At 41.3% G+C, this 13,207-nt stretch overlaps 1 protein-coding gene across 1 annotated transcript in view; it reads right to left on the bottom strand.

Annotated features, from left to right (window-relative positions):
• Positions 1 to 4,792: 4,792 nt before the first annotated feature.
• Mgst1 (microsomal glutathione S-transferase 1) overlaps positions 4,793 to 13,207 on the bottom strand; it is a 16,444-nt gene continuing 8,029 nt past the window's right edge. Inside the window, exons 3-4 of the mRNA XM_029535076.1 lie at positions 10,308 to 10,402; positions 4,793 to 5,427 (exon numbers count right to left, since the gene is read on the bottom strand). Of these exons, the coding sequence (XP_029390936.1) occupies positions 5,181 to 5,427; positions 10,308 to 10,402 (342 nt within the window). The 3' untranslated portion in view covers positions 4,793 to 5,180. The remainder of the gene's footprint in view (positions 5,428 to 10,307; positions 10,403 to 13,207) is intronic.

Here is a 13,207-nt window from a genome sequence, read left to right as displayed (position 1 = left end):
GACTGAGGGGATTCATGTGGCATTAAGATAGGTCGCTGAGAAAGACATCATTAGAATAAATTCTTGGATCCAACCTCTAAAAATAATGTTACAAAGGATAAGGTATCCAAGGAAAAGAGCTATCCCATTAGCTATTATGCTTATAGATTGAATAACACAGAATTTTAATGTAGCATTTGTTTTCATGGTTAATATAAGTCATGGACTACCATTTCAGCAAACACAAACATGGTCAGTCACATTTAGGTGAATAACGTTCTCTGATCTACAATAACTACACCAATAATAAAAAGCATTAAATTTTATGAAGTGCTTAGTTGGGAGCAGGGTGCAGATTATAATTTCAAGAGAACAGACGGGGGCACAGTTTGGGGACCAACTTGGTTATAGAGGCGATAAGGCTATCCAAATATTTGTTCTTATCCCATCTGTCTTCCTAAGGCGGCATGCTGCAAATGAGAGGGAGAAGGCCAAATTCATATGCTCACATTTTTCAAGCTTAGTTGTAACCATTGTTATCACATTAAGCCTACCATGGGTTACAGCTAATCTGACAAAATGACGACTGACATATGAGAGCAAAGGCTGCTTTCAGAGCATGAAGTTTTAAATTTAGACAGTGTTCCTACTATGTCTGGGTTGAACTTCATCACGGCATTATAACCCACACAGAGTGGGCGGGAATGATTTTTCCCGTCAATCATTCCGCCATGCATACCTACTCTGTGTCTTGTGATGCTGAGTTTGCTCTCACTTGGGGACTTGAGTTTTAGCACTCTGATTCTGAGGTCAATTGTATGGCATGTGACTTTCTTTGTCTATCTGTATGATGAACAGATGTTTTCCTGGAAGGCAGCCATAGGATTCTGTTTCCTCCCTTGATTCTTTGTCATGGTCATGATGATGTCTAGTCCAGACAACTGGGTCAACTTGTTCTATGAATTGTTAGATAGTAAATATGCCTGCTTTGTGTGCTGTGGAGTTTTCCTTTACAGCAGTTTACTTGATTCTGCCACTATGGCAACATAGTAGTTTGAGAAAATACTAAAACAAGTAAACATAGCTATGCTCCAAGCTCCAAGAACAAACTGTTTCCAAATACCATCAATAGCTAGATTTAGCCCAGAGGCCAGAGTTTACCAAGTTCTGGCTTGGAGAATGAGACACAATGTAGCACTGAATTGGCTCCAGTAGTTTTTCTTGAAATCTTTCTGGATCAGCTCACTTTGGCTTTAGCTGATTCCCAAAATGTGGATGTGCCCTGACATCCACAAGTTCCTGGACAACAAGTAACTTATAGAAGATATGGGAGCTAATTCATCCAAAGCCCCTCAACCCCACAGAAGCCTTGGTGAAAGCCACTGCTATGTACCCATCTACCGCTAACACAGCAGCCATGTGCCAATATCTTTAGAGTTAGAAATAGGGCTCAAAAAGCAGTTAAACACCTTGACAATATCTCAGGCTCAATAAAGTCTCAGGACCATGACTGACATAAAGGCACTATTCTATTCACATTCCAAACTATTTCAATACTTAACATTTGGTGGAAGTGGATGTTTGGTTTTTCAAGACAGGGTTTCTCTATGTAGTTCCTGTCCTGGAACTCACTCTGTAAACCAGGCTAGCCCCAAACTCACAGAGATTGATCTGTTTCAATCTCCCAAGTGCTGGGATTAAAGAGGTGTGCTACCACTTCCTCATCTTAATACTTTTCTTATTTAGAGTTTTTAATATTTACTGTGTGTCTGTGTGTGTATATCCATGTTTGACACTTGTGTGTACATGTGGCGGTCACAGGAAAACTTAGAGTCTGTTTTCTCCTCTTATTTCATGAGTTCCAGGGAGTGAGCCATCAGCCTTACTGGAAGGTGCCTAGAACCTGCTGAGCCATCTCACCAGTCCAACGGTTTTCTTAACTGCAGGTGGTTTACCTTGTTCATATGCAGATGTAGATGTGTATAGTTTAAGTTTAATGATGTAGAATTTTAGGCATCTTCTTACTCTGCATTAATTTTCTTCTTAACTTTTAATCATTAAACTCCTGTGGCCTTGGAGTAAATATGCCCGGAATATTTTTCCAAAGTCACTATTGCCAGTCTCTTGGTGATGTTTCAGAGTCTGTATTTGTCCTGTTTTGTATTTTCCTAAAGTCCAGTGAACTGGAATAATGGCTCGCTCACTCACACGCACAGTCTCAATCTCTCCATTTTTACAGCTCACACTTTATGCAGGGCTGTCAGGGTTTTCTGAATTAAATGTGACTCGGGGCCTGCATTTGCTGACTGAGGAGGCTCATGGGTCCTATAGCTCATCCACCATCTTCCACTTGAGCTGTCACAGATGAGAGATTGGTGCCAAATTCAACCCAACATCGACCCTTCCCTGTAGTCTGCCTTCAACAACTCCTCCTTGTCAAATCCAACAGTTTACATGGGATTTACAGTGAATCAAGGACCCTGGAAGGCACGCGGGCAGCAGTAATGCTTTTCCTCGTAGCAGGAACACCTATCAATGTCCCACAGGGCTGACATTTCAGGCAGGCAGGGGGGAGATGATCAGAGGATTTTTGTGTTGCTCTTTCTAAATGGATTGTTGGAGACTCATAAGGCAAGGGGCTAAAAGTCAGTGTGATACAGCTATGCAACATCCCCCAAAACACTTATTAAATTATAAATTATAAAGTAAAGCCCTTGGATGAATTGCTCACAGAAGAAAAACAAGGCTCCCCTAGGACTGGTCCTCTGGGTGCAAGTATAATGCATCGGGGGCCAGAAACTCCTTTTTGCTGCCTAGAGAAACTTCTAGACAGAATCAGGAGAACGTTTGAGCGTGGCTGTAGTTCTTAGTAGTTCTTTGGAGTTCTAGAGGTTCCTCTAATGGCAGGGCCCAGAAGTTGTTCAATTATACTTTGCCAGATGACTAGACAACCAACCACAGATAAGATACTGGCCTTCTGGTCATCGAGACCTAGGAAGTCTCCTCTGTGTACATCACAGTAGCAAGAAGAGAAACAGGAGTTAGGGTCCAAATATTCTCTTCAAGGGATACCCACAAAAACTTACATTCCTCCACTAGAGTCCTCTTCCCAAAGGTTACAGCACCTTGCCAGTACCTGCTTCCTGGTGTTAAGATGCTTCTATACATGAACTTTTCAGGGGACCTCTTGATTGGCAATATAGCATCCTTCCTAGGTATATATTCATTTTAATGTAAACTGTGTGGTCCCTTAGGTTCTCACCACAGGTTAGAGTCATCAACCATAAATGTAAACAAAATGATGTCATTTGGCTGGACAGGAATTCCTTGAGGCAGGAAAGGCAAGTTCAGTAAATATCTACACACACACCCCATACATCCTCCTTCCTGATAAAAGCAGTTTCACAAATAAATCTCTCAACACTTAACAGCTGTAGAAGAATTTTAATCCAGCAACCTGGCCGCTCTGGCAAGGGACCGAATCCAAAGACCTAAGTCTGTGTGATCAGGCTGGAATGCAGACACACCACACATCTTTCATCCCTTTGGCTGGAAAACACACACATACACAAACACATACCCTTAGTATATACACTTTTGAAGTAAAATTAGTTTGTGGAAGGAAGCAGCCATGTTTGAAAGTGACATAGAATTGAGGGCAGACAAAGTGATGAAGCAGAGAAAGATTTGACAGAATAAGTCATAAATAGAATACATCCAACTATGTAAAAGCTGTACAGGGAGAGAGTCAGTGAGTTGGGAGTCATTGAAATGAGAACAGTAAAGTTGAGTTCATTCCTGAGTTCATGTAGGTCAGTGCAAGCCAGCAAAGGCAGTTAAAGGCAGAGAATAAGAAGGAGCCAGTTTAGAACAAATTGCCAGAGTTAGTTTGAGGCCAAGCAAATCAATTTAGTGAGAAGCTGAGGGAAGCCAGATTGAATCAGTCAGCTTGGAGAGGAGTTTGACTGAGAATGGCTGAGTTGAAACAGCTAGCCAGAATACAGAAAGAATTAGAGTGAGCTTATTTAGCAGTAATACTCCAAGACAAAAATTGCATATGGAGAATAAATGTTACTTTTACATACAGCTTCTCCTGTGAATTGAAAATTTAGTTATAAACTATTCTGAACTGACATGCCACTATTATTTAAAATTTGAACCTAAAATAGGTAATATTGAGCACTTTCTCTCTCTTTAAGTAGGTTCTACATTTATACATAGTTTTCAGATCTCAAAATGTATAAAATTTAAATATCCCCTTTTCCTATTATCTACAAATGGATATTAAATATTGCAAACTACTTCATTGAAGAAACATCTAGGTTAGGAAAAAAGAGCATGGTATCTGCAACCCAGATTCCCATGGTCCAAAAACACAATCTGAAGAATGGCCAAATCATAGGAGACAAGATGTTAAAAACAGTAAATCAACATGAAAGATGTGGAGAGGTTCGCTATTCAGTTGTTCAACCTTTCCATAGATTGTGTTGTTGTTGTTGTTGTTGCTGTTGTTGTAGTTGCTGTTGTTGTTGTTGTTGTTGTTGTTGTTGTTGTAGTTGCTGTTGCTGTTGCTGTTGTTGTTGTTGTTGTTGTTGTTGTTGTTGTTGTTGTTGAAAAATTGTAAAATTAAAACCAAATGTGGTCTGGACAGATGGCTCAGCAGGTAAGAGCACATAGTGCCCTTCCAGAGTACCTGAGGTCAGTTCCCAAGAACTTCAGGAGATTCTGTGGATACCTACAAGCACACACACTCCATGCATACACAGACACACATGTATACACATTAAGAAAAGAGAAAAAAAACAAAAAAAAATTCATTTGTAATGTTTTTAATTCATGTGCCTACTTCAGCTGTAATGAAACCCAGGTTTCACATAGGTGTGTGCATTCTTTTATAGATGCACCATAGGAAATGTAGACAAATGTAACAAATTATGATGAAATCAAGACTTATAACAAAGTACTTTGGGACTCAGATAACATAGTTAAGGCTGATTATATTAAATTTCTAACTGAAATACAAAAGAATAGGGCCTACTGATGCTAGTCTTTAAACTGAATTTTCCCCAATTCCTAATTTCTCTGCTCCTTTCACACATAAAACCTTAGAAAGCATTTGAATCCACTGAAGATATAGAATTCTTTAAAAAAAAAAAAAAAAAAAAAAAGAATCGATCAGATGGTGAAAATCACAATTCTCTTTACAAGTACAGTCTGCTCCTTAGCAGCCTGTAAGCCATTGAGAAGGTAACTCCATAGCCAACAAAGAAAGCCAAGCCCCTGTTTGGCTGGGGCAGGGGAGTCAAGTAGGCAATGGTGTGGTAGATCCGAGCACCGACAAAGATTCTGAAGTGCATGAGGGCTGTAGAGAGATCTGGTCCACTCAGGGAGTACAGGAGGCCGATGCCGAGAAAGGGAACGATGTTTTCCAGATCGTTCAGGTGGGCTCTGTGAGAGAAGATGATGCCGTAAGTATCAAAATCAGTGCGAATGCACGGATCCTGCCCTCTCTTCCAAAACACATTAGTCTTAACGAATGCCTGGGTTAGGTTGAATTGGGTTCGAGTCAAGATTAGCTAAGGGTGGCTTGAAACTTGCTCTGTAGCCGGACTCTGCTCAGACCCACAACCCTCCTTTGCTGCCTACAATGCTGGGATTTCAGGTGTGGCTCCCCCACACCCAGCAATGCTAATGGATCCTTCCATTATGAAGGAAGAATCCCGATGTCTTCCCAGCTCCCTTGCTTCCTCACTAACGTGGTTTTTATTTAGAGCATTTCATTTTGATTATTTTTTTAATCTTGGAAAAGCAGTTTGTTGTTTCCAGAGTATCTAAATAGCATCTATCCAGAAAAACACACATCATTCTTTTAGGTACAAGTATCATTTTTTTTGCAATCAATTTCTTTTGATAAATTGTTTTCTTCCCAAATGAAGAATGTTCTTTCTTTTATGAGCTGTATCAGAACTCCTCCTTCACTTCAGAGTGTTTGTGTAGAAACTTCTTTATATAAACCAGCATCAAACCTAGTGTTCTTTCATATCCAGATAAAATGCAGAACTATCCTCCGAGATATGGGTGAGATCTCCCACATTCTTTATTCTATTCAGACCATAGAATGAATGAGAAGATTCCTTAAAGTCTATCTGTGCACTATCATCAGAAGAAAAGAGAAAACTTATTTCAGTCAGTTTTCCCTCTGGCTTGTGGCACTGTAGGCTTTTCTGACTTGGAGTGTTATGAACAGTACTTCCACTGTTGACCTGAAAAGTTTTAAGTGACTAATTATTGAACTAATTATTGAATTCAGTGTGCTTTATTAAGCACAGAATGAGCAATTGATAGACAACCCAGCCTAGAATTTGGTAGAGTCGGCAACTATTGCTACACATCTGGGAATAGGAAGGTTTGTTTATCATGCTACTGCCGTGTTTTGACATAAATGCACAGCGACCTCTGGGTGGTACCTCCTTTCCCTCTCTTCCTGCCTTCCCTAAGAGCTCAAGACGAAAACCATGACAATGTAAGGCTGTAAGAGGCCTGGAGAATACCTAGCCATGGGCACCGCACTTCTCACATGAAACAAGCCAAGGGAACGGAGAACTGATTCCTGCTTTGGTCCTCCTTAACTGCACTCGGGAGTGCACAGTAAATGCTGGTGCATAAATAGACCAATGGAAAGCCTCTGCCATCGCCCTTCAGGGACCATCAACTTAAACATTTTTAATGTTAAGACAAGGTGTCTTGTTGGACTGGAATTCACAGTGTGGATTAGGCTGATTGGCCAATGAGCCCCAGGGACCTGCCTATGTCTGTCTCCCCAATGCTGCAGGACAAACAGTTCACTTAGTAAGCCATCTTCCCAGCCCTTTGCCTCCATTTCAGAGCATGTCAGGGCTTTCCTTCCCAACTTCCTCCCAGGAATGACCACTTTCTGCCTGGTTTGATTCCCCAAGCCCCATGCTCTGGAAGACCTTCCCACACGCTCTGAAGGCCACACTCTCAGTTAAGACCCTCGTGGTTTTCAGCACCCTCCTGACCTGGACCGGAGTTGCCTGATCGTTTTAAACGAATTATCAAGACATGACCAACTATGATGTGTGTGAAGGGTGTCCAAGCACATTTCCCTGATGCCCTCTGCTCAGACAGGGCTCTGGTTACAAGCATACAGTGGCATGGTTATTTCTTACAAGGTTAATTTCTCAAATTAAGGTAATTTCTCATCATTTCTTCCTTCATGAAATATTTCTAAAGGCCATAGGGACAGGCTCCTGTATGCCACCACCCCATCACAGGCACAGACAACTCTTCATGTATTCTCTGATTACAACACATATGTTGATCTCACATCTTCTTTGAAGATCTTTGATCACATCCCAAGGAAGGTAGGGGCAAGATAAGAACCTTCCAGCAGCTGCTTTGTTCATTAATTGGGGCCACAGAGGGCATCATCTAGTTGACCTCTAACCCACAGCTCAGTCTCTTGACAGAACTCACATTCTGGTCACTCAGTGTTCACAGAACACTCTGCAGGAAGGTGGTATGTTATAGAGTCCTTGTGTTTCCTTAAAACCAAACCCAAGTTCTTTAGAACAACCCATTTTATTTTCTAGCCTTCTTGATTACCTTCCAGGTCTCATTTATCTTGTGATACTGTGGTCTTGAATTCCTCTCAGAATAAGGTGAAATAAGATTAAGTAGATAAGTCAATGTCTAGTCCTGTCCAATTACCACTGGTCAGAACCCAGGTAACTGGAACTGAGATATATTTCTTGTCATGTCAACACATACTACTTTAAGATCAGAGCAAATTGTCCTCTATGTACATGTATTAATTTTCTGAATACCTTCAAGGGCAGCTTCCATTTCATTGGTAACCACAATCAGGCCCTGCCATTTGACTATGGAAATAGCAACAGGTTTTAATTTGCATGTTGAAAGAATGAAGAGGAAAGTCTACCTTAAAAATAGAGAAAGGAGATTCTGTAATTTTCTTTGGAAATTATTTTACGTGCATGCTATTGGTATTTTATTTGATTCTCAAAATTTCAGAAACATGTGGCTGAAAATAGGATGGTTGGCCCTTCTGTAGAAGGTTGCCTATTGCTACACTGGAAGTTCAGATTCTGACCACCAGGGGGCGCGCTGCACACTGGCCTTATACCTAATCTAGGCACCCAGATCTAAAGCATTAGACATCAGCAACACTTATTTGTAGTCTGAAAAGAAGAGCATTAGATTATAGGTTTCTCCTCTAGAAGTACCCACAGGAGGGTAAGGATGGCAGACGGGGTAAACAGTAAAGAGAATCTGATCGCTCAAAATAAAATTGTTTTTTTAAAGCTTCTGTGTAGAAGGCTTGAATGCTCCTCTCCATCCTGCTAATGATGCCACCTTGATGCTGTTAATGTTTTCTAGTCCTAGTCAATGCTGTGAGTAGAAAGTCATGATTAGCATCAACCAGGCAACTGTCTGTTGTCAAAGAGCAACTAAGAAAGACCAGGTGAAGCTTTAAAATGGTTTCATGCCTCCAAAGTTCCCGACACCTCTAGCTAAGCTTGACTCTCTCGTCATAACACTTGACACAAACTGAGGTTTTCACATTGGTTCTTCTGTCCTGAAACTATTTCTGATGCATATACTTGGCACAGCCTCTTTTGAGGACTGACTTGCGTGAGAAGACTGACTGCCCACCCAGCAGGAAACCTGCATACTCAGAAGTGTTTTTAAGTATCAAGCGCTCACTTCCTCTCCAGAGAAGAATATTCTTGCTGAATAAATGTCTGTAGCGCACAGTGAAGACCCCCGGATGCCTCGACAGGCTCCGTTCTATTTCTGTCCATAGGATTTCAACTGATTTGTTGGAAGAATTGAGGGATGAGTTGGTTTTACATCCAACATAACAAGATGCAAACATTAGAAGCATGCACGGGTATATGAACACAGGCCAGGGATCTTCTGGAGACCATAGATCCCATGGCTTGAGAGACTCTAGATTTCCTGAGACCCTTTTAGACTTTCCCAGAGAAGCAAGACGAGATGATGCTCACATGATCTAGAGCGTTCATCTGACGTCCCTTTGAAGGAGGAAAACTCCTTGCTCTCTATTTCATTGCCACGCTCAGCAAACTGAGGCGATCACTCCAAGTGCCTGTTACATTTATGTTTTTCAGTCTCCATCACAGGACTTCTCAGTGCCTATAACGTGACCCTGATGAATTATAGCTCTGTAACATCATAGGCTCAAATACGACTGGAATGGTTCAGCTCATATGAGCACTAGAAAATGGTAACTGGGAAGACAGCATGTAGCTATTCCACCTGTTATAGAAAGGGGGCAACTATTACTTAAATTTCACAGTAAACATCTGTATAAAAACTTGGCATACTATGTGACTTCATGACAAAGATTAAGAACATACTTTCAGACCTATAGTCTCATGTGCCTTGGAAATAAGTATATTAATAATATTGCTGAGCTGTGTGGGTGGGATCCCGTTTATCTTTCCTTAGTGCCTGTTGGGTTAGCAACATATAAAATATGAAAGCTACAAATGACATTCAGAGACAAAGGTATATAGATAGATGCTAGATAGATAGATAGATAGATAGATAGATAGATAGATAGATAGATAGAATGATAGATGATAGATGGATGGAATGATACATACATACATACATACATACATACATACATACATACATACATAGACAGACAGATACGGGATGGAGAGATAGATAGATAGATAGATAGATAGATAGATAGATAGATAGATAGATAGATAAAAAAGAAGAAGGAAGTCAGGCGTAGTGGTGCACGCCTTTAATCCCAGCACTTGGGAGGCAGAGGCAGGCGGATTTCTGAGTTCGAGGCCAGCCTGGTCTACAGAGTGAGTTCCAGGACNAAAGAAAGAAAGAAGGAAGAAAGATCTTCCCATTTCTCTGAAAGGTTTTAACTTTCACATTTTAACTCTTCTGCAAAACATCTTTGATGTTTTGTGTGAACTGACCATCTGAATTTGAGAGAAAAATAACACAGCTGCAAGAACCTAATGCCTGTCCTCTGTCTCCTGCATACAATTATCTTTATGTATCTGTAAACAGAGCACAGCCACTGACCCCAATAAAGTCTAGAATTATAACAAAATTGCTGACAAGAGTCACTGTAACGCCATGCGGAGAACTCTGTGTCCCTAACTTGCTGTAGTTGTTACATCTACTACAGAGAGTGGCTGAGTCCCTCCTCCCCCTTCCTCCGTAAGACCCTGAGACCCTGGCTGGACTCCATGACCACGATTCTGGAGGAATATCCAGAGACACTGGTTTACCTGCGCACGCGTTCCACCTTCTCGTCAGTCCGAACAAACTTCTTGGCATTCTCTCCCTTGCCGAAGCCAGCACAGTCTTCTGGGTTGGCAAACACCTATTCCAAATATCAAAAAGAACAACCAAAAAACTCACTTGTGCTGGGGATAACGTGATGATAGAACTCAAGGCCCTAGGCTCAACTAGCATTGATGTAACAGCATAAACAAACCAAAAAGAGCACCCAAATTCCAAATATTTGTGAAATATGACAAAGCAGTAGGGGCATTTACCTATTTACTAGTTTACATTTGGGCATGTGTATATGTGTACACGTGTTTGTATAGGTGCATATGTGAGCACAGATGCATATATACATGGGTGCATGTATATGCGGAGGCCTTGGATATTCAAGTTTCATTTCATTTGGAAAATAGCGTTAACCTTGCTTTTGAGACAGCTCCTCTTAGTAGCCCAGAGCTTCCCAGAGTGGGATGGCCTGTCTGCCATAGAACCTCGGGAATCCTCCAGTCTCCATCTCCCCATTGGTGAGATTATGACGTCATACCACCATATCTGGCATTTCTAATACAGATACTGAAGATAGAACTCAGGTCATCGTGCTTGCGTGGCAAGCATTTTACTGACTGGGTGATATCACCAGCCCCAGTAATTTGGATTTTAATAAAAGAAACACACGCATCCTGGTTGACCCTTATGGGAAGAATCTATAGATCAACAAATCAGACACAAGAGGAGGACGTGGGAACAAGTGCAGTTAAAACCTGAATCTTCATCAACATGAAAACTTTTACAAAGCAGCAGGAATAAAACATTTAGCAAAGGCTAGATATAAAAATCCCGAAAGGGGAACGGTAAGAGGGCTCTGTGGGTAAAAGCTTGCTGCAGAAGCCTGACCACTGGACGGTGAGTTCCAGAGCTCACAGCAGAAGGAAAGAGCTGATCCCCCAAGATCACCAGCACACACACGCACACACACACACATGCACACACACACACACACACACACACATAATGATAAAATAAGTAATTAGAAAAATAGTTAACAAGGAAGTAAAAGCAAAAAGAGCCCCTATCCTCAGCCCCAACAGACTGTCAACACAGTGCCCTGGCATCCTCTACACAGGGCTGTTGCTACACCTTCCTTCAGGTGTATCGGCATTCCAGGTACTCTGTTCTCAGCAAGCAATGCCTTTACTGTCCAAGGTTGTCAGAAGAGGCAAGCAACAGGAATTAGAGAGGGGTGGAGAGAGTGGAAATGTCCTGCCCCTTCACAATGCATAAACCCTCATGTTGACTAACACGGGAACACAGAAGCAGATGAAATGCATTCCAGTGAGCAACCAGGTCTCCACGTTTGGGAGCATCTGTTCATGGATTTCTTCCTATAATTACTATGCTGTTTGAAATTATTTCCCCTATTCCCTGAAACTTGAAATATGCATTTAAGATATACTTAAGTAGGCTGTACTGTTTAAAAACACAAACTATAAAAGTAGTTTTGATTTTAGCTTGAAAAAAATCTTATAAATATTATAATATTTTTCTTAATATATAAGTATTTATTACAAATAGGGATGTTAAAGAGAACCGTTGAGCAGAGACATGACACAGAGTCAGCACCTGAGGTCAGGTCTGCTGGCCTTGTTCCTCATGGTACCCCCTAGTGAGTGCCTGGAGCACACTGGATGGACCTCACTGGATGGACTGTGCTGAATGGCTAACATGTGAACTTAGAGAAATAAAGAAAATACAATGAAAAGTACTCAAAGTTGGGGATTAAACTGATCTAAATTGGAGAGGGGTTATGCTAGAAATTGAAGTCAGGGACTTGGGCACTACAGGCAAACACCCTACCACTGAGCTACATCCTGTTTCCCAAGGTGAGTTTTCACCTCAGCCCCATCCTTCATTGGTAGGCAGTGCTGAGTGAGCCACTGCTATTGACTGATATTTCTGTCCTCACATAATATGCAAGCTGAAGTCTATTTCTTAGTGTGATAGTGTCTGAAGGTGCGGCCCTGGCATCAGGTTATGTGGCTGGGTCCTCATGACTGGGATCAGTGCCTTTATAGAAAGAAGCAGAGTCAACCCTTTGCTTCCCCCATTTCCTTTCAACTACTATGGGCACAAGGAGAGGACAGCCCATGCAGATCAGGAACCTGTCCCTCACTAGACATCAGATCTGGCATTTTGATCTCGGGATTGTCACCCTGCAGAGCTATGAGGAGTACATGTCTGTTATCTAAGCCTCCCCTTCTGTGACATTCTGTAGCAGAGGTCCGCTTTGACAGAGGACCACATTGTCAGAGGGCCACATTGGCTTCAGCAGCTGCTTGTCCCCTCTCTTTCGGTTTCCCTCAAGATCAGGCTTTATTTCCCTGAGACTGATAACAATGCCATTATTAGTGGTGCCATTCTGCAAGCAAAACAGTCTCAGGTCATCGGAAACACCTAAGCCAGCCCATTCCAGATTCTGTTCACACCAGCCCATTCCAGACTCTGTTCACACAAGCCCATTCCAGACTCTGTCCACAGCATAGCACTGCATACTCTGCTACTGAATGAACTTTAAAAGATAAATGATAGATAGATAGATAGATAGATAGATAGATAGATAGATAGATAGATAGATTATAGATAGACAGAGAGATGATAGATAATAGATAGATGATAGATAGATAGATGATAGATAGATAGATTATAGATAGATTATAGATAGACAGAGAGATGATAGACAGATAATAGATAGATAGAGAGATAGATAGATAGAGAGAGAGAGAGAGAGAGAGATTATAGATAGAGAGATGATAGATAGATAGATAGATAGATAGATAGATAGATAGATAGATAGATAGATAGATGATAGATAGATAGATAGATAGATGATAGATAGATAGAT

Source organism: Mus pahari, chromosome 2 (assembly GCF_900095145.1).
Source record: "Mus pahari chromosome 2, PAHARI_EIJ_v1.1, whole genome shotgun sequence".
NCBI classification, from domain to species: domain Eukaryota; kingdom Metazoa; phylum Chordata; class Mammalia; order Rodentia; family Muridae; genus Mus; species Mus pahari.
Note: the sequence above shows the minus strand (reverse complement) of the source record. Positions and strands in the feature narration are given on the sequence as shown.